At 27.2% G+C, this 21,247-nt stretch overlaps 7 protein-coding genes across 8 annotated transcripts; 4 read left to right on the top strand and 3 right to left on the bottom strand.

Annotated features, from left to right (window-relative positions):
• The first annotated feature begins 1,770 nt into the window (after positions 1 to 1,770).
• LOC107068812 (ATPase family gene 2 protein homolog A) lies at positions 1,771 to 4,849 on the top strand. The gene is given in 7 exon segments (XM_015325590.2): positions 1,771 to 1,851; positions 2,108 to 2,292; positions 2,363 to 2,545; positions 2,626 to 2,831; positions 2,833 to 4,053; positions 4,122 to 4,388; positions 4,458 to 4,849. Coding segments are annotated over 6 exon segments (2,391 nt in total). The 5' UTR covers positions 1,771 to 1,851; position 2,108; the 3' UTR covers positions 4,788 to 4,849.
• Positions 4,850 to 5,201: 352 nt separating this feature from the next.
• LOC107068754 (uncharacterized) lies at positions 5,202 to 7,878 on the top strand. Its single transcript, XM_089173752.1, has 5 exons — positions 5,202 to 6,170; positions 6,270 to 6,693; positions 6,766 to 6,936; positions 7,017 to 7,213; positions 7,320 to 7,878. The coding sequence occupies exons 1-5, from the start codon at positions 6,095 to 6,097 to the stop codon at positions 7,850 to 7,852; spliced, it is 1,401 nt and encodes a 466-aa protein (XP_089029878.1). The 5' UTR covers positions 5,202 to 6,094; the 3' UTR covers positions 7,853 to 7,878.
• A 419-nt stretch (positions 7,879 to 8,297) lies between these two features.
• LOC107068757 (U-scoloptoxin(20)-Cw1a-like) lies at positions 8,298 to 10,492 on the bottom strand. The gene is made up of 3 exons (XM_089173786.1): positions 10,351 to 10,492; positions 9,930 to 10,033; positions 8,298 to 8,642 (listed from the first exon to the last, which is right to left on the bottom strand). Exons 2-3 carry the CDS (start codon positions 9,961 to 9,963, stop codon positions 8,443 to 8,445), a joined length of 234 nt encoding a protein of 77 aa, XP_089029912.1. The 5' UTR covers positions 9,964 to 10,033; positions 10,351 to 10,492; the 3' UTR covers positions 8,298 to 8,442.
• Positions 10,493 to 10,885: 393 nt separating this feature from the next.
• Positions 10,886 to 12,655, bottom strand: LOC107068758 (uncharacterized). Of its 2 annotated transcripts, none has more exons than XM_015325473.2 (4): positions 12,502 to 12,655; positions 12,067 to 12,231; positions 11,792 to 11,977; positions 10,886 to 11,583 (listed from the first exon to the last, which is right to left on the bottom strand). In XM_015325473.2, exons 1-4 carry the CDS (start codon positions 12,566 to 12,568, stop codon positions 11,264 to 11,266), a joined length of 738 nt encoding a protein of 245 aa, XP_015180959.1. In that variant the 5' UTR covers positions 12,569 to 12,655; the 3' UTR covers positions 10,886 to 11,263. The 2 variants fall into 2 exon arrangements, with proteins under 2 accessions (XP_015180959.1, XP_089029901.1); XM_089173775.1 differs by having other exon boundaries at positions 12,108 to 12,231; positions 12,502 to 12,519.
• A 141-nt stretch (positions 12,656 to 12,796) lies between these two features.
• LOC107068819 (uncharacterized) lies at positions 12,797 to 14,812 on the top strand. The gene is made up of 4 exons (XM_015325600.2): positions 12,797 to 13,352; positions 13,500 to 14,177; positions 14,261 to 14,445; positions 14,526 to 14,812. The coding sequence occupies exons 1-4, from the start codon at positions 13,253 to 13,255 to the stop codon at positions 14,571 to 14,573; spliced, it is 1,011 nt and encodes a 336-aa protein (XP_015181086.1). The 5' UTR covers positions 12,797 to 13,252; the 3' UTR covers positions 14,574 to 14,812.
• Positions 14,813 to 14,962: 150 nt separating this feature from the next.
• On the bottom strand, positions 14,963 to 16,260 carry mRpL4 (mitochondrial ribosomal protein L4). The gene is made up of 3 exons (XM_015325601.2): positions 15,954 to 16,260; positions 15,375 to 15,783; positions 14,963 to 15,207 (listed from the first exon to the last, which is right to left on the bottom strand). The coding sequence occupies exons 1-3, from the start codon at positions 16,257 to 16,259 to the stop codon at positions 15,062 to 15,064; spliced, it is 861 nt and encodes a 286-aa protein (XP_015181087.2). The 5' UTR covers position 16,260; the 3' UTR covers positions 14,963 to 15,061.
• A 273-nt stretch (positions 16,261 to 16,533) lies between these two features.
• LOC107068821 (DNA replication complex GINS protein PSF1) lies at positions 16,534 to 17,732 on the top strand. The gene is made up of 4 exons (XM_015325602.2): positions 16,534 to 16,674; positions 16,766 to 16,830; positions 16,923 to 17,229; positions 17,315 to 17,732. The coding sequence occupies exons 1-4, from the start codon at positions 16,606 to 16,608 to the stop codon at positions 17,453 to 17,455; spliced, it is 582 nt and encodes a 193-aa protein (XP_015181088.1). The 5' UTR covers positions 16,534 to 16,605; the 3' UTR covers positions 17,456 to 17,732.
• Positions 17,733 to 21,247: the final 3,515 nt, after the last annotated feature.

Below are 21,247 nucleotides of genomic sequence, written 5' to 3'. Positions count from 1 at the left end.
GATGAATATTTTTTATATTTGAAAAAATTTATATCTCCCTCTTAAATGTATACTAATTAATAATCGACTTAAGGATTTCTCAGAATTCAAATAAACAATATTATTTAACTGAGTTTAACAATAAACGAGTATATATACGATACGAAATTTAATAAAGAAATGAAGTTTTTGTTAATTATAATTACAGAGGAAGTGTTCTTGATAGATCGAAATAGTTTTGAACTCTACAAAATATTTTCAATTAGAAATTACATTGAACTTTAAGTGATCAGTTGGAACGATCAATTTCACACAATTACTTTTATATTTTACATTAAATTTAATAGCACATTTTTTAATGTTTTAATTTACTGTCAGCAAAAAATAAAGTTTTCATATTAATTAATTATATTCAAAATTTTTTATAATATATAACATGTTACAAAATTATTAAATAGAAAAAGAAAGTTTTGTAAAGACGTGATTTTCGTGAATTTTATTTGTTCATAGACTTCTTTTTTTTTTCACCGTCGACACTAATGCAACGAAAGTATACAAAAAGAACAAAGATGAGAACATTATTCATTTGGTCATTCTATCACGTTCCTTTTTGTTAAATCACCTACTCTCCTTCAGCGTGATTTACCATCAATGCCTTGACCGGCTGCATCATCATTGTTGATTGCATCAAGGGACTTCTTAACGTTCTCGACTCATTAACACCCCTTCAGTATTAAGGCAAAGAATAATTCCGAGTCATTATAGTTACTTATAAATCACCGCATCAATTTCATTGTCAGATTCGTCCTCAGGCTCGGATCCATCTGTTAAAATATTCCTTAAAAATACATATTTTTATTGTATTTTCTATTCTAAATAAATTCTATAAAACTATAATGTGTATTTCATATAAATAAAATAATTTATTATTTGTTATATATACAGGGTGATTCTTGAAACGGAGGCGGGTAATAACTTTTTTTTAAGTAACAATAGAAAAAAATCATAAAGGAAAAAGTTATATGGCACAACAAATGTCAACTTTCTATGACCTTACTTTTTTTGAAAATGCATCAATGCACCCGCTAGATGCAGTTGCATTTTTTTTTTAAATGGAACTTTATATTTTTTTTTACACTATTCGATTCCTTTTTTTTATTCTGCGTTAAAAAGTATTAAGTGAAGGTCATCGAAATATCAATAGTTTACGAGATATTTGAAGTTATATAGGGAGCGTATAACAATATATTGTTCCAATATCAATTCAAATCAATTAAAAAATGTAATGAAAAATGTAAAAAAGCGCAATAGAATGTGCGCATCTAATTGTTTAGAATGAAATGGGAAAACATTCGAACATTTATTGTAATAAAATACATTACTGATATAAAACTTCAAATATCTCGTAAACTATTGACATTTCGATGACCTTCACTTAATACTTTTTAACGCAGAATAAAAAAAGGAATCGAATAGTGTAAAAAAAATATAAAGTTCCATTTAAAAAAAAGTGCAACTGCATCTAGCGGGTGCATCGATGCATTTTCAAAAAAAGAAAGGTCATAGAAAGTTGACATTTGTTGTGCCATATAACTTCTTCCTTTATGATTTTTTTTTTTATTGTTACTTAAAAAAAGTTATTACCCTCCTCCGTTCCAAGAATCACCCTGTATATATATATATATAAATCATGAATATTTAAAGTTACATATTTTTATAATGTTAAAAGTTTCTTTATTTATTATTAAAATATTTTTATTTAATATTTAACATTAGATCCAATTTTTATTATTTATCGACATTGTATTTGTAGAAATCTACATAACCGACGAATCGCTGGACCACGCTGGATTATAAATGCTAAATAATCATGTAATTTATTGAAATATTTTTTTACTAATGAGCGATTAAGGCATTTTTTATTGTTTTATTTTGTATAAATAATACAAGCTGCTTATATCAATAAAACTTTTTTGATTCTTTTCTTATATCGTTGATTTTATTAAAATTTGTTTGTTCTTCTTTTAGGTTATAACCTAAAAAGACGTTGATTATCAATTTAATTTTCTTCGCATAAAATAATAATTAAAAATTGATAGATTAAATTTTAACCGTTGTTTTATTTTAGAATGACACCTAAAGCTAGAAAAAGCTTATCATCATTAACGACATGTGAGAAATGTCAGTGCATTTATGGTCAAAATGATGTAACCTTACACGAATCTAACTGTCCACCTTCCTTTGACAATTGGAATCACAGCTTTATTTTCAATGATACTTTACATAGTACATTAGAAGTGTATAAGGCTCCAGGTATATATATCATTAATTATGTTAATTTACTATGACTTTATATTCTTAAGTTAATTCCTTGTTCGATTAGCGCCAACAAATATATCTACGCAAGATTTAAACGACATGGTCTTTGTATCACAGACTGTGATGCAGTTGTGCAATATTGCCATAGCAGATCCTGTTATTATTGCGACAAAAAATAGCATTTTAGTTAAAATAGCTTGGCTTGCCAATGACAAATCATTATTAAGCGTTTCTTTACCTAAATCTAGTAAGTTCAATCTTTACGTTACATTTATTTATATTATTGAAGAGAGATGATACATAATCACATAATCGCAATATTTTTAGCTATTGAATTAAACAACTTAAAAGATTTAATTAAAGTGCAAAGTGCAAAGGGAAATATATCTGTGGCTAAGGAATTTACTGTCAAGTGTGCTGGGAAACACGCATTATTGCATATGTCTACCGATCTGGAGATACTTTTTAAAAACTCTAATGAAGGCAAAATATTTTGTGTTGGAAATAAGATAAGCATCTCCTACTATGGAAGAAAAAATGGTATATGTGATCGTAGCAGCTTCAGAGCAGATCGTAGATCATAATGATGACACAACGCACGTGGATGATGATTTATTAACGGCTTTCAATCGTTTACATTTAAATACAGATAAATCCAATGTTAAATATTACAAGGCTTTGTATTCTACAAAATGGATCATTCAGAACGATGTATCAATAACTGAGGAAGAACAGAAAAAAGTAAAGTATAAAATAGAAGATATAGGAGGATATAATGATTTAATAGCGGATATAAAAGATGTAATGGACATTGCATTAAATAAATGTAATATTGGTGATTTTTTTATCGGCAAAGGAATTTTACTTTATGGTACTCCTGGAGTTGGCAAATCTATGATCGCTAATGCTATTATATCTGACTACAACATCAAGTGTTTTATTGTTCACAGTTCAGACATTTATAGTAAATCTATGGATGAAGCTGAAAAGAAGCTGAAAGACATTTTTACTGAAGCAAAAGATAATACTCCATGTATAATACTTTTGGAAGATATCGATACGTTATGTCCAAAGAGGATTAGCTCAAGTACAGATCAGGGAAGAAGAGTTCTTGCTACAATAACATCATTTTTCGATGAATTACAGAATACAAAAGATAATATTATTGTAATGGCTACAACATCGAGAATTGAATTTGTAGATGTGTCTTTAAGAAGACCTGGAAGAATAGATAAAGAATTTGAAGTTTATGTACCTCTTCAAAGTACACGTTTAGAAATATTATCAAAGTTACTCAAAAGAATACCAAATACTTTGTTACAACAAGATTTAGTAAATATATCTTTTTCCACTCATGGATTTGTTGGTGCTGACATTTATGGCTTGTGTTCACATGCATTAATGGCTGCGGTTAAACGGCAACATTCTATTAATGTTACCGATACTAAAACAAATGAAATAATTGTAACAATAGATGATTTTAATAAAGCTTTAACTGTAACTAAACCCTCTGCAATGAAAGAAATTTTGGTTGAAGTCCCTCAGGTTAGATGGTCAGATATAGGTGGACAGAGAGAATTAAAATTAAAATTAAAACAATCCATTGAGTGGCCTTTGAGACATCCTGAAGCATTCACCAGAATGGGAATAACCCCACCTAGAGGGGTGCTTATGTTCGGTCCACCTGGTTGTTCCAAAACCATGATCGCCAAAGCTCTTGCTACAGAAAGCAAAGTCAATTTTTTAAACATCAGGGTAATTTATTTAACAATAAATATTTTCTTTTACTATGATATATTAAATATAATTGCTACTATTCGTAGGGTCCAGAACTATTCTCTAAATGGGTTGGTGAATCCGAGAAAGCTGTACGTGATGTTTTTCATAAAGCTCGCCAGGTTGCACCCTCTATCATTTTTATAGATGAAATCGATGCCCTTGGAGGAGAAAGGGGATCTTCATCGGGTAATAGTGGAAATAACGTTGAACAACGGGTCTTAGCTCAATTACTTACAGAATTGGATGGTGTCACTGCTTTAGGAAATGTTACATTAGTAGCAGCAACGAATCGTCCTGATAAAATAGACAAAGTATGTATTTGATATGCAATTTATATTTAATTGAAATCTTTTTAACTAATGCATCATTTATTTTATCAGGCTCTTCTTCGTCCTGGTCGTTTAGATAGAATAATTTACGTTAAATTACCGGACTGTCAAACGAGACAAGAAATCTTTGAAATAAAGCTCAAAAAAATGCCAATCGCAGAAGATGTAAATATATTGGATTTAGTCGAACTTACTGAAGGTTATTCAGGAGCTGAAATTCAAGCAATATGTCACGAAGCAGCAATGAACTCACTCGAAGAGAACTTAGACGCTGCTATTGTTACCAAAGATCATTTTAAAGTAGCATTATCAATAGTGACGCCAAGAACGCCAACGTCTCTTATACAATTATACGAAAACTATATAAATAAAGTACATTAAATAAATTATATAATGATAATAATAATAATAATAATATATTTTTATTACATATTTACAGTTTATACTGGAGCTTCTCAAATTTGTCCACTTAACGACATTATATGAGGTTCCTTTGGAAATTCTTAGTTTATACAATATTACAATTTCAAGATATATATATATATATATACATGCATATAATGATATTTCACAATGGTGAATAAAATAAATGATATAATTTGTAGAATTTATCGATAATGAGTATAAGTTGAAAAAAAAACTAAAATTGGAAGTTAAAATTACTTACATTAGTTTTTAAATAATGTTGGTGATCAACACTATTGTACATCTCTGATTCATAATATTTTATATTATCTTTTAAAATATTATTAATAAGTTTTTTATTGTTTTTTTTTTTTTCTGGATAATTCAAAGATATTTGATATTTTATAAATGACTATAAAATTAAAATCTCAAAAACAGAAAACAAATTGAAATGTGATAAACTATTTAAAGCTTCAATACAATGATTAATCAATTCGATTGAAAGGTATTAACTGTAATTTTAAAATCGATGATGTAATTGTAAACAATCAGTGCTTCCAATATTCTTTAAAATATACCCACCATATCCATCCCACTAATCCCACTTGACATTTACCCACTTGACTCTGTATACCAGAAACCAAAACTAATGGTAAGTTATAAAGCTTATTTTCCAAAAATTCAACCTATCAAAATTTTCAGATATTTAAATATATGAACACCGCTCGTTTATTATTCAGTAATTTGTTTTAATTTTGGCTTGAATTATTTTTAATTTCATTATCAGATTCGTACCAGCACATAATCTTGCCTACGGTTGTGGACAATGGACCAATCTTATGTATCGTTTAATTATTCTAGGTGGTTTCACCTACCTGTTCTTTACCGACTAATTCCAATTAAATCTTTTGGTTCACGTGGTATGATTGTAAAGTGATTCCAAAATGTTCTCTCGTTTATGTTCCATTATTATTATACAAAAAATTATTCAATATTAATAATGTTATTAATACAAAAAAATAATTTAATTTTTTCAATTAGAGAATTACTAAATTAAATAATAAATATAATTAAAAAATAATTTATATTCCACACACACACACGCGCGTGAATGATTTGTGATTGTGTATGTGTGTGTAGGATGTGCGATTCATAACCTCAAATTCTACATCACATCATTCGATGCAGTGGGATCAGTAACTCGTTGGAAGCAAGGTTATGCTTGATTAACACATTTGTATTTTAATAATATAATAATTTTTATACATTTTGTAAATTAAAATATGGAAGCTATTTGGAATAAAATTTATATTGAACGGCCGCCAAATATTACGTGGCGTATTAAAGCTCAGAAATTTGGTAAGAATATATTATAATTCAAAATTTTCACAATTTCTATTAAAAATGTATATTTTTATGTAAATATAATTAATATTGTAAATTTAATTTTCTATGTAGATATCAAAGGACTTAATGCGACTTTACAACGTATTATTAAAGATTTAGGAGCCCAAAATGATCTCCACAAAGAAGCAGCAATATTAAGCAGAGTTATTTACCGAATGAAGTGTAAATTTCGCAATGACAAGGGTTTTAAGAACATGGAAAAAGTAAATAGAGCTTTACTTAATTATTTAAATTTAGCCCTTGAAAAAGAGTACAAAAATTTTAAAAGTAACATCGAATTAAACGGTACATTCGTTACATTGCCGAGCAAACAAATGTTGGAGTATATCCTTGTCAAAACTCAAGGTTTCGCGAAGCTTTTAGCAAGAGTTGAGGAAGTCACAAAGAATGCTGGCATATTTTTACGATCCCGCGTTGCCTTGGGTCATGCGTGGACTATTACGCTTGTAGCATATGCAGTCATAAGTAGAATTTGGTATGTCATTTATTTATATATGTATGTATTTTAAAATATATATTTTATAAAACGTATTATTTATATTTTCAGGGTATTGTCAAAAAATTTAGTCAGAAAGTCTTGCATTTGGTATAACAGCCTCCATCGATTCTTGAATACGTTCCAAACAGTTGGTCTTCCTTGGCTTTCCAAAAATGACACCTTACCGGTTAATCTAAAATCATGGCTTGCTTTACCATGGCTCGATGAAAATGAATCAAGGTATTTTAATTAAATAAACTAATTAAATTGAAGTTATAAATTTGTACTGTTTTATAAATATTTTGTTTATATTACCATAGCATCGACGAAGAAAATATTTTGAAGGATAAAATGTTTAAATTAATTGAATTTCAAGAGGATAACTTAAATAAGGATTTAAATTCCGATTTGATAGAAACCACTGAATTGATCTCCGACGTATCAGAAAATATTTCGAAACCTAATGTTTCAAAGAATGTTGCCGAACTCTCCATTCATATGAGTGATGATCTCGGAGGTATGAAAAAGTTATAAGTTAAGAGATATAAAATAAAAGAGTGTACACACACACACACACACACATTATACATATATATTAAACATTTGTTTACATTATTTTACAGAAATTGTTGATCGTTCAAGCTGTGCAATAAATTTCAAAAAAAGAAAACACAAAGAAACATCATTCAAAGAACAAAAACAATCGGTAATTGATCAAAAACACGAAAGTGATGATACTAAACAAATGATTGAATTAAAATCTAATTTTAAGAAACAGAAAATAATGGAAGACAAAAATTGTTCTTTAATTAGCAATAGTGATATTGTAATAGATCAATTGGAGCCTAAAGTAAAAAAGAAAAAATGTAAAAAGAAAAAGAAATCGACTGAACCATATGATAAAACCTCCAATGAAAACGTCGTTTTTAATTTCGATAATATGACAAAATCAGATTTGATTAGACTCTTACAAAAGGACCATTATCAAGGAATGGACAAACTGCAGTGGAATATTATTAAGAAACAGTGTAATAAATTACTGAAGCAATCGAACAAATGTACCAAAGAGAAAAATGAATTATTAGTTAGGAAAGCAATAAATATTATACGAGGGAAACAATTTAATTTTAAATTAAAACAAAAAGAAAAAAGTTAAAATTGTAAATATATCGATAAAGAATATTTTAATTTCATGTTCATTTTTTCATTCCTTAGTAGCACAAAATATTGAAAAATATTGAATACATGTGTATTTAATATCAAAAAGACTTTATGAATCTCTTTTTAATATTAAATACATATGTATTCAATATTTTTCAATATTTTGTGCTTCTAAGGTTATTACACGAACTTATTCCTAATCAACATTTTTTTTTATTATAATAACGTTTAATAAAAATGTGGCTTATTAATAGGTAAGTAAGAAAAGCAAGATAAACGATAAAATAAATTAACAAATATTATAGAATTTGGATGAATAATAAAGAAAATATTAGCAAATGGAGAAAACGGGTATAATTATTAGATTAGTATTTTAAAATTAATAATTCAGACAATCAAAGATATTATATATTGTAATCAAAGAATTATCCCTGAGTACGTACTGTTCTAGAATGTCTTTAATATCATTCAACAATGCGTTCATTGAAAAAAAAAATATTTCATCAGATATAGTGATTAGTTTTAACAATGTAAATCATTGAAATAATCATAAGTATATTAGATAATATAATAGATCTAATAATTTTATGCGTTGCAAGCTATACGATAGAATGGTATTATATATTTTCGTGGCCTCATTCCAAATTTATATACGAAATCAGAATTTCTCTTTCTCATATTGTTGAAGCAACAGGCTCGGAATTGTCGTGTACCACAAATTCCAGCACATTCTTGTCCACATTGGTCACATGATAAAGTCTCTCCCAAAGTCCACAAAGCACAAGCTGAAATATTCATAAATATGTCATAAAAATCACGTAAAAAAGTGATTTTTCGTAAAAGTACGGTATATAAATTATTTTCAATTATGATTCAAAAGTATATGAATATAAGTTTATTCTTATAATAAAAAATAATTTTTATACAATATAATATAATTCAAAATTATGATAAACGCATAAAAAAAATATTAAAACAAAAAAATTATTTATAATTTATCAATTACAATAATTTCTAATCGAATTTAATTCAATTATAATTTAAAAAATATAAACACAGTTAATCAAATAGATCATAAATAATTTATAAAATATAATATAGTTAAAAATGATAATAAAATACATTATTAATCGAATTACGATTTATAATGTATTTATTATATTTAATATAATACGCGAATTAATATGTTCAAAGGAATTCCGCAAAAAGTTTTTTAAACATTTTTTTAACAAATATATATTTAACGTTTGTAAAAAGAAAAAAGGGTGAGTGTTAGATTAAAACACTATGGCGACTGGACTACACTTGATGCATTTATGGATGTGATAGCACGAACTTTATATTGGTAATGAATGTCAATTAAGTAATTACAAGTTGCTTTGTTAATCTGTAAATTGACGCATAATTTTAAACGACTTCCTTTTTTACAACTTTCGATATTTTTGTATTCCTCGTAAGGTACTTAAAGAATCAAATATTTTAATAAAATCAATATAAAGTAATACCACGTCAATTAAATTTAGTATAATTTAATACAATTAATTATTTATGCATACAAATATGCATATAAACGTCGTTTTTAATTTATACAAAAATAATAATAATTATTTGTTTAATCAAAATGATTTACAAGCTATTTTTATCAAAAACAATTAATCCGAAAAATAATCAAACAATTTTATGTTCTGGTCTTCATTTTTACAAACATAATTACACATTGTATTAATGTTTTTTTGTTTTTTGTTTTTAATAATTATCTCAATCAATTCGATCGATGAAAGAAACTCTTTTACAAATACATAACATAGAATACAATAACTAATAGGATTACAGTGTAGAGAACACTTAGCGTTTTCATTAATGAATTTAATCTAATCTATAATCTCTTTGATTCATTGAATTCTGTAACATGTTATATTTAACTCTATAAAGTTAATTATATATAATAATTTTCTTATTGAAATATTCTTTTTAAAAATCCGTAGAAAAAATCAAATTCAAATTACGATAAAAATAACAGTGATAAAAAGAAAAAGAAAATACATCTATTAAAAATATTTGAATTAATTTACCTGCAATAAGGATAATTATACAGATGCGGCTCATAATTGCGTTATACTTCAACACTTGGTTACTTTTTTATTAATTCAATTATTCTTTCTTTCCTTGTTTTTAGCTAATAATAAGAATAAACAAAATGTAATTAAATACAATTAAATAAATTAATATCTTAATTAAAATTACGTGATTTAAAAATTATACATAAAAAAACAATTCGACATTAATAACAATTTACAATAAACTTTAATAAAAAAAACTATCAAAATAGCTATAAATTTGAAGTAAAAAATTTTAAACGATATAATATATGAAATTTTATAAAATAACGGTAAAATAATTCAATTAAAATTAATAATTTTGAATGAATAATTGTTATAATAGACTTGACTATTATTAATAGATACAAATTTAATGTTAGAAATGAACGCTTACTTTTGTTGCAGGTAAGAGCTGACGAACGAATGATTCTAAGGAGTATCGGAAGGAAGATCCTGTTGCTCGATTTCTAAGTAAATTTTCCCTCTCCCTCTGCCGACTTATATATCTTATCATCCACCCTCGACTTATACGCAATCGCCGTACCCACTATAAATATAGGAATATTGAAGCTAATTAACATTCGATTGTCGATCCTTCTTAGTAGGGCCGTTAACTAAAGTATACCAACAGATTTCACATTTTAAATACAGATAAAAAAACTTTTTTTTAATAATACATTATTTCTGCAATGTAATTTCACCTTGACACGTTCCGATATTCTGACAATTCTAAATTTGAGATCTTTTCGTAGAACAAAACATTTCAATACATTGTTGTTATAGTAAAGTTAGAAAATGAAGAAGAATCCTGTGTTAAATAGCAGCAAGTGATGACAATTTTAATACAAACACCATCATTCATTTTTTTTATTCTTATAAAGTATGTATTGTCTTACAACCGGTTTCTTTTTAGGTATTTAATAATATGATTGTTATTTTTTTTTTTTTTAATTTTATTTTGTTTCAATTTATTAAAATTAGTTCAGATTTTTACACATTTAACACATTTTTGCATTCGTTTTTTGTATTGTATATTTTTAGGAAAATAGGATTTTATTTGGGCTTATATAGGAAAATTAACTGTGTTAAAGTAATATTTAAGAAATAAATTTTGATTATAGATAAAAATTAAATTTTATGGATAAAAAAATTGATTAAAACGCATCATTAATAACACAGTTAATATTAACAGTATATGTTAAATAAAATTATATATTTTTACTGTGTTATTTTTTTTTCTGATAATTATTTTGTCATAAATATTAACATTATTTTAATTTTACTAAGTAATATGTATGCATAATTTATTATCCTAATTTTATACGATCAGGATAATAAACCATTTTTTCTCTTCGTTTATAATTCGTTTCGGAAATAGAAATCTCACATTCTATTAATACTGGATTAATCATATTTTTTACAATGACATTCCGTATTACAGAAAAATTATATTTATATATATTATCATCAATAATTAATGATGATTGATCGGATTTATCATCGATTTTGATCCCTTCGATATAAAGTTCCAAAGTTGGTCTCGGTTGTGCTCCTAAGACTGTACATTTAATATTAGTATGACTATTATTGAAACGACTGACATGAATTTTGGCACTGCTTTCCGGGACTGTAAATAAACAATATTTATATATATATATATATTATTTATTATTAAAACAATATTAAATTAAATGTTTATTCATTAAATAAAATCACTGTTTTATGAAACTGTAAATAAATGGTTTTAATTATTTATTACTAAAAAAACCATAAAAATAAATCTTATCTTTATAAGATGAAAGAATAAGATGAAAAAGAAATAATTTTCGAATTACCGTAAACGATCATCCTAGTTGCTTTGGTATGTTCACTAAAAAATGTTTTGATTACGCACATGTATTCTCCGCTCATATCAAGGGTAATCATTTTTAAATCGATTATCGAGCGCGTTTCCGGTTCTATCAGATTTTTTGCTGGATATTTCGAATAGTTCGCGATTATTCCCGTATCTTGTGGTGGCACTAAAATGTTATAAATTATCTCAATAATGTCCAATAATCTTTCCATTTGTTTTCTTTTGTTATAAATACAATAGGAAGGGTTTATTTACACGGTGGGATCCATTGATAGATTTGATTCAACTCGTGATACCATTTAACAACCAGACCATTTTCATTCTCATCGATTTTGTAAATGCAAGAAAGTTTGACTGGTCCAGTACCGTTTCGTATAACAGACGGTACATCGATTATTTCAATCATAGATGCATCGATCGCTATAATAAACAATTTAAAATAATCATTTTTAAAAATTATTACAATTGTATTATTTCTTCTATTTGAAAAATTCTATTCTTCTGTTTGATATTTTAACACGTTTAATTCTATAAAAATTAAAATAAAATTTTGTGTACTTAAATAAAAAAGTCTATCATCTATACAATTTTTGAACAACATTAACACATAACTCGGTACTTGGTAACTCAGTTAAAATGTAAATATTAAAATAATAAAATAAATATTTATTGAAATTGAATTTTTCTTACCATAAAAGTGCCACAAAAAAATAACTCTGATCAGAAAGAAGCAAACCAAAAGCTTTATTGACGACATTACCTTTCAAGGTCTTTTTTCAGACTGATGAACAATTAAATACACTTCGATTAACTTTAAACATTGCTGAAACAAGATTCTGCGCAACTTTATGGATATTCCGTGTTTTATATACGTCGTGTTATTGCATCGATATGCTACATTTTTAATTTTTTTTATTTTGTGGTTTAATCTAACATTTGTAACCAATATTATGCATACAGTTACAAATTATTTTGATTGATAAATAATTCATTTATTTATATTTCTTCCCTGATGCGCATAAAAATATTCGTTTATAAATTTAAACGCATCTCGCGTACGGTATTTATGGTACGCGCTGTCACCGCTAGATTACTCTGTTTCACATTGAACAAAATATTAACTCCTAATTTTTTATTTTCATATTTTATATTCTTAATAACATGTAACATTTTTTATATGTAATAACAACTTATAGAAAACATCACTTATATAACATTAATATATACATTTAAAATACAATTATACTAGAAATATGGTAAAGAATAAGTAGAAATTTACCTATCATATCTATCGATTGATTTTAAACTGTGTAGTTTTTTATCTATATTATTTATCAACTCAATGACTATTTTTAACCGTCAAAGATATTAATATTTGAAATCGTGTAAACGTGACAGTTAATGAAAAGTTGAATTTCTGTTATTATATTAATTTAATAATATGTCTAACATAAACGATGACCCACGAGAAGTTCTTGCTACACTTAATTCATTGGGATTTATTGGTATTACTGCACCACAACTTAAAGCTTTTATGAAAGGTAATAAGATCGATTCATATAACGCCATATATTGTTTTTATTTAATACATTTCTATAACTTTTAAAGTGGTTAGCAATTGTTTTCATTATAAATGAAATATATGTCTGAAATATATGTTTTTAATTGTTTACCATTATTGTTAAAAGATTTGAAGATATACAAGAAGATAAAGGAATATGAAAAAGAACAGCATAAAGAAGAAATAAGAAAGAAAATATTAAAAAAACAGCAACAAATGATTCATGAAATTCTTAGCGAACAATCCAAAGAATTAAACGATGTAACTAACAATAATTCAACATCTTCCAATTTTGAAAACGAATCTTTGGTCAAAATAAAAATCAAATGTATTCCAAAAGATAAAGAAAATCAACCAGAAAAATATTTGAAAGAAGAAATTGTTACGCCAGTTAGAGGGCAATCAAATTCGGTTAAAAGTAAACATAGATATATTAGGTATAAAGAAAACCTTATTGAGGACTCTCGATCAAATAAAAATGACTATAATTCCATAAATTATAAATCTCAGTCGAGTGTTCAACAACAATCCAAAAATGATACTCAATCTTCCGTCACTTCTTGTTCCATACAGAATGTTTACAATACAAACTATGATAGTAATAAATATAATACAATTTCTCAAGAACAAGCAGTACATTCCAAGCCAATATTGCCAGATTGCAACAAACTGATTAGTGCACCAAATATTATAGAGAATAATTATAAATCAAGATCCAAAAGTATATCCTCCAATCATTCTGTCACCGTCCGATCGCAAAGTCTTCCACGTACTAAAAGTTCAAGTTGTTCAATGCCCAAATCATGTAAGATAATAAATCTTTAAAATTTAGAGATTTATAAATTATATATTATCTTGTATAAAAGTATATTCATAAATTTGTTGTAGTTATTAGACCATGGCGATTACATCCAGATGTTCAAAAAAGTACAAATAAGAAATGCGATCCAGTTGCTCTTTATCAAAAATATCAGGAAGAGTGGAAGCAGATAGCATTTCCTGGAGAAGCGAAACACACGACTGTAAGATGGGCTGTACGTGAAAGAATGCTTGGTGTTGATCCTCACCCTCCAGTAAATATCAAATATATCATAATAATTTAATCATTTCATTTTTACCCCTCAAATTAATATATTTTTAAAACTTTGTACAGCCTTTGCCAAGGAAATCTGCGAGCGTACCTATATTGAGGAAAAAATGACCTTGGATGTTATGATATAGATAGTGCATATATATGAAAAATATTTAAGTTTACCTGATATAATTGTTATTATATTATAGTTTTATATGGAGATATTTTTAACGGATTATGGGACATTTTTATTGTATTAGCCGCATGTTGAAATGCTTAAAAGCTGAGCATACACCATTGTTGTTTAAAAAATGAACTTTAAATATCCTATAATTATTATTTTATTTTACTTCCAAAGTTTTTGAATTGTGCATTTAAAATGAACAAAAGATTATCCTTAGACTATAAAAACATTAATCCAGAAATATCAGGTAACAATTTTTATAAACCATCAATAAGCGAATCTAATTATAATGAGTAAAACATTCATTGTCTAGAACTATTAGGGTAAAAAAATATTCATATTTAAGAGATTTATTTTTTTAATTCAAGTCAATATGACAAAGATGCTACAATCTATGCAAGTAAAGTGTTGATTAAGTGATGTAACAAGCCATTTACTGTTGACTTATTTTGAATTTCCCTAACAATTTTCTGCTGTCTGGTCTATTCAAATGAAATAGTAATTTTTCTTCTATCAATCGTGCCGCTCTGTGTGTTAATATTAAAGTATTATGTTTTAGCATACTGTACACATTCAAACCTAAAAATATAAAATTTGATTAAATACAATACTTATCATATAATATATATATATATATATATATCAGATAAGGTATTTCAAACAGACCATCTAAATAGCAATCAAATTATGCCAATGTACTTTGAAACACCTTTATATAAATTTGATATAATAAGATAAATATGTACCATAAACAGGCATTAAATTTACATGGGGTATAGCATCTGTTGCCATGGTCAAATTAACTGGCATAATATCTTCGCTATCTACAATAAGCACCGAAGGTCCCCAGTTTCTTTCTTCAATCAATTGCTCGATATAAGATGGTTCATTGGAAGGTATTTCTAAATCTTTTACCAAATGTAAATCATTTTGAGCAAGTTTAACAGATAATGTTGATGTAAGACCAGCAATGCGAGAATAAAATGGTAACATATAAAAATGGGTAGTATGCGATCTGGGACCATGAATTCGACCACCTTTTCTCCATAAAGGTGATCGTATGCTACCATGACGTGCTCTTCCTGTACCTTTTTGTCTCCAAGGTTTTTTACCTCCTCCTCTTACCTCTGCTTTAGTCTTCGAATGCGCATAACACTAGAAACAAAATAGAAATAAGATTAATTGAAAAACGATAGAAAAAATGTAACTAACTAATAGAATGTAAGTTCTGTCCAATTAAACTCTCTCTCTCTCTCTCTCTTGTCTTTCTCTCTTTCTCTCTTTCTGTATGTGTGTGTGTTATGTTGTGTATTAATATTGCTTACCACAAAATTATATAACCTTTGCCATCTAACATTTTCATGAATGAGATCAATTCTTGGTTGAGCCGCAAATATTTCCGGATGCAAATTGATCAGACCTAATTTCTTTTCCTCAATCGTATCTAAATTTTCCATCCACACTTCTCGTGGCTTGTGAAAAAATCTTTCACTATCATCATATGATTTTATATCAATTATTGGTTTGAATATATCTGATACAACTGCGTCTGATTTAACTGTAGTACTGTACTTTAACATTTGCAAACATCGTTTTTGTAAATTTGTTAAAACGTTATGAAATATCGACATTATTTTAATTCCAATTATATATGAAACAAAAGTAAGGTTATACAATCATGATGTCTCTCAGTATACTCAATGCATCCTCAAGTTTTTTTAGACAGATGTCTCTAGTGCCGCAATTAAGAAATTCTAATGTTGTGTGTACAATTAAATAATATTTAAGAATAATTATAACAAAAAATTTAAATTAACAGTAATTATATCGATGTATCATAAAACAGGCAATTTTTACCTCTACAATTTTTATATTTATGACTTTAAAGTTGTACAAATTTGTATATAGATAAAAGTAGGGTTATATTTAATGAAGTGCATTTAAATTCAAATAAATATTGGTATTAAATATTTAATAATGTTTGGAAAAGAAGCCTTCCAACTTATCGTCGAACTTGATTTAACTGATGATATTAAACCGTTCAATGTAAGTAAGAAAAATGATCAAATTTACAAATATTTTAAAATATAAAAATGTATAAAAGAGATTAAAATGTTTAAACTTTTTTTTTAAAAAGGAAACTGTGATTCGACAAGTATTAGAAGAAATGCAGTATCTTTATGAAGCAAATTTACTTGATAGGTGAATATATTTCATATTTAGATTTATGCATGTGTGTGTGTGTGTGTGTTTTGCTTTAATTTGTGATTAATTGTTCATATCCTTTATTTTAGTAACGCAATAAAAAATGATGGCAATACGGCGTTACTTCCATCGGTAAAATTTAGACACATAGTTTTAACTAGAAACAAAAGGTGCATCTTAGCATATTTGTATAACAGAATGAGAAGATTGCGTCAAATGCGTTGGGATTTGGGTAGTATTTTACCGGCAGAAATAAATTCGAATTTACTGAATGCTGAAATTCAATGGTTCCGTTCTTACAATAAATCGTTAGCTACTTACATGAGATCTATAGGAGACAATTGCGGACTTAATTTAACTGTTAATATGTTACCACCCAAGTCGCTTTATATTGAAGTAAGTAACATTGTGTTTTATCTATTGTTAGTTTCACAGTTTCTCTTTTTCAACATTCAATTGTATTAAATTTGATTGTTATTAGGTTAAATGTTTAACGGATTATGGGAAATTGGAGATCGAAAATGGACAAGTAGTTACTTTGAAGAAAAATACATATCACTTATTACCCAGAGTAATCTGCGAACCACTTATCAGACAGGGTATACTAGAACATTTGATATAATGAATTATCTAATTAAATACTATGAAAGAAGAAGAAGAAGAAGAAGAAGAAGAAAAAGAAGAAATAGAAGAAATAGAAGAAGGAAAAAACACTAATAACAAAAATACGACCCGTAAGGTATACTGGAACATTTCACATAATAAATTAATTGCTTAATTTAATATTGTACAAAAAATAAGAAGACAAGAAAACAAATGATGAAGTTTTTCGATTAAAACGATAAATATTTGTATATAACTATACACATACATTGCAATAAAATTTGAATTTGTGTTTATTTATGTGAAAAGACGCATTTACAACAGTCAATAGATTAGAAAGAATTAACAAAAATTCGTGAACGTGGGAGCAAATTTTATTTTTAGGACCATTAAACAATCAAGCGGCTGTCAAGAATATCCAAGGGAAAGTTCAAACCTTAATTTAAGGAAATGCACTGGGAACATGTTTCCTTAATACTTTCTTTCAACATAGTTTATACATGGTTGTCTCTCTCTCCCCCTCTATCTCCCTCTCTCCCTCCCTCTCTCTCTCCCTCCCTCTCTCCCTCTCTCTCTCTCTCTCTCTTTCTCTCTCTCTCTCTCTCTCTGAAGGATTTTCTTAAACAGAGTTTAACACGTTCATCGCTATGTCATCATATACAGTGACAGGTAGGCTTCCTCGGGGGCTTCGTCACCGGATACCATGACGCTCTTCTTGTTGAAGTTATAGGATTTTTAGTTGGATTTTATATTTTATTATTTTCGGTAAATAAACGATATTTTTATATTTTATTATTTTCGATAAATAAAAGATATAGTTTTATATTTTATTATATTTTCGGTAAATAAAATATAATAATATAATATAATAATAATAATACTCGGATCTCATTGTTGATATTTCTACTTATCGTTTGTTTACGTTACGGCGCGCCGACAGTCGAATTTTAGGCCTGACGAGAAACTCAACCGAAACGGGCTGGGCGACGAACGTGTTAACAGCATGTCTATGCTGTCAATTAGAAGTTGACTTGCACGGAACTCGAGTAAATGTGTGCGCAGTCGGTTGTTGTCTTCGGTTCGCGTTATAAGTAATAGTAAAAGTATTGTATGTAGTATCTTTTAAAAAAGTGAACGCGCGATCGACTTTTATATTTCCCATGTCTTTTACAAAACGAATTTAAATATTTCTATTACATAATTATTTAAGTTTGTTATTTAATTGTGCAAAATAATTTACACGTAAGCGCATCCTCGTGTACGATTCATAATATTTTACAAATTAAGGAAATACGTCACACAATGTTTCAATGCGAGATAAAGAAAAAAGCAAACAATAACAAAAAACAAAAGATAATTCTTCATAAAAAGTGAAGAATATTTACTTTTATTTGCTAACTCTTCATCGATGTCAAAACAATTTAATGCATGTAAGTACTGTTTACATTGTTGATTTTTTAATTTGTTTATTTTATTTTTAATTTACATAAATTTAAAAATATTCGAAACAAGCGATCACAAATAATTGGGTTTCAAGAAAAATGTTTAACAAAAAAGTTCTTTGAATACCCTGATTAATTTATTATGAAGAAAATATTAAAATCCGTAGATTGTTAACAATTCCATGAACTCTAACGTAAACAAATTATTACGATTATTTCAAAACAGAGTTCGTATTATTATAATAATTGTTTGCAATAGAAACACGCTTGAGTAAAATGCAACAAAGCGTTATCGAGTAAATCCGTAAGTATTTACGTTCAAAATTAAATTTTCTTTTTCCCAAAGAAAAGCAACTTTTTCACCTTCATTCTTCATGATCATGTGAAAGTGTATGAAAAAAAACATCGTTTAAAATAAAGCAAACTCAAGCGCAAAAAATCGAGAAAATTTTTAGAGAGATCCGGGCAAAAATATCTACTACTTTCCGTTTTATCATTGAGTCATCGTACTTTCCCAACCTTATGTTTAACCGAATAACAACGCTCGACATTCGACAAATTTTACGATGATTTCTCGAAAATCTCCGAGATTCGTTTTTAATATATATGTTACCGGCAATGTACGAAATATAAGAATTATTACATACTTCATCTAGACATTGTACATATTACTTAGACATTCTATAGAATGACAAATACTATTTAGGCAAAGTATGAAAAAAGGTCCTGATAAGGCTATTATACAAATGACGTGCAAAAAATACATATGTTATTCGAAAAAAATATAAATATTAAATATATTATATAATATATATATAATAATAATAATAATAATAATAAATAAATATATGTAATATAAATATATAAATAATAACAAGTAAAAATTAAAATGTTATTCTGAAAAAATAATGAGAGACGTGATATTCGAAACGAATCGGAGATGTACTATATATTTGACACTTTACCGGTTTCTCATTTGGCATTCTATAAAATGCCTAGGAAATGTGAGAAATATGAATATATTTCATACATTTCCGGCTAATTTTAGGCATTATTTACAATTCCTAGACATAGGATTTCCGTTTGCCGGTAACATATAAAACGAGTTTGGTTTGAATTTAGATTAAAAAATGTACCGCTCAGATTATGTTATCTTAAGTTGGATTAAATATTAACGAGAAAAAATAAAAATATATAAAAATAAGAAATCGATAAAATGATAGATAGAAGGATATTTTTAAAGGGTCCTGTACAAAAAAAAAACAAAATAGAATAAGAAATAAAATCTTATCGTTATCTTCCTAACAAAATTGAAATTACATTGAATACAAAATTACGTTAAAATTACGTTGAAATAAAAAAACGAGAGATTTTGCAGGAAAAGTTAAGAAATACCGCCCTATCTCTCTTCTATTTTGGAAACGAATTCCAAGAATTTGTTGACGATAATACTGAATCGATAGAGATTTGAACATTTTCCTCGTATAATCATTTATGCCTTGTTTAATTATAATTATTCAGGATGCAAATATTCGAATGAAATATTGAAATATTTTCCCCGATGTCACGCGTTGTAAAAATGTGGTAAAAAGAGTTCGATTGTTTTGTTATCTTTTTTTATTCTTTTTATTTTTCTTCTCGAAGGTGTTAAAATTTCGGCGCAATTTTAAATGAAAAACGTTCGAATAATCGCAAACCTTCGGGACAACAAAGATACCCTCGATAATATATTTTCTGTTCTTATCACGACCAGGTTTTTCCCAGATAGCTCGAATAAAATCCATTAAAATCAAATAATAAAAAGAAAAATAATGCTACCTACCTCGAGGTCAAGATGATTACACAGGATTTTTTATACTACGTTTTGGATTAATTGAATATTTTAGGATTGTATATAAATTAGCGATATCTGACCATTTTATACTACGATTTATTTATTATTTAATATTATCTTCGATATCCTAAACAGGACCATTTTATTTATTGGTCCATTCAGATCGTAAAATTTGGTTTGTAATGAATACGATAACATTTATTGCATTCAATCCTGGCGCGATCAAGTAGATCGAGTCCGGTAATAATCAATTTCTTTCTTTTTCCTTGTTTTCTCGTTTTTCTTCATTTTTTATAAAAATGATTGAAAAAAAAATGATAAAATCTTCGCGAAAGAAATATGCATCACTCTGGCTTTACGTAGTATGTAACAAAGGAATCCATCATTCGCGGTGACCGCGCTGAAATCTCAATGATTCATTAAAATCAGCATCGGCTCATAAAGTGTCTCCTTGGAAGGATAATCATTCTTGAAGTAATTTTCTCTTTCATACGTGTACTTTAAAATTACGTGAATCCCAAATCGATCGAATTGA

Source organism: Polistes dominula, unplaced genomic scaffold (genome assembly GCF_049000335.1).
Source record: "Polistes dominula isolate Pdom_NZ unplaced genomic scaffold, Pdom_raw_medaka contig_28, whole genome shotgun sequence".
Lineage (NCBI taxonomy): Eukaryota > Metazoa > Arthropoda > Insecta > Hymenoptera > Vespidae > Polistes > Polistes dominula.
This window is presented reverse-complemented; position numbering and strand designations above follow the sequence as displayed.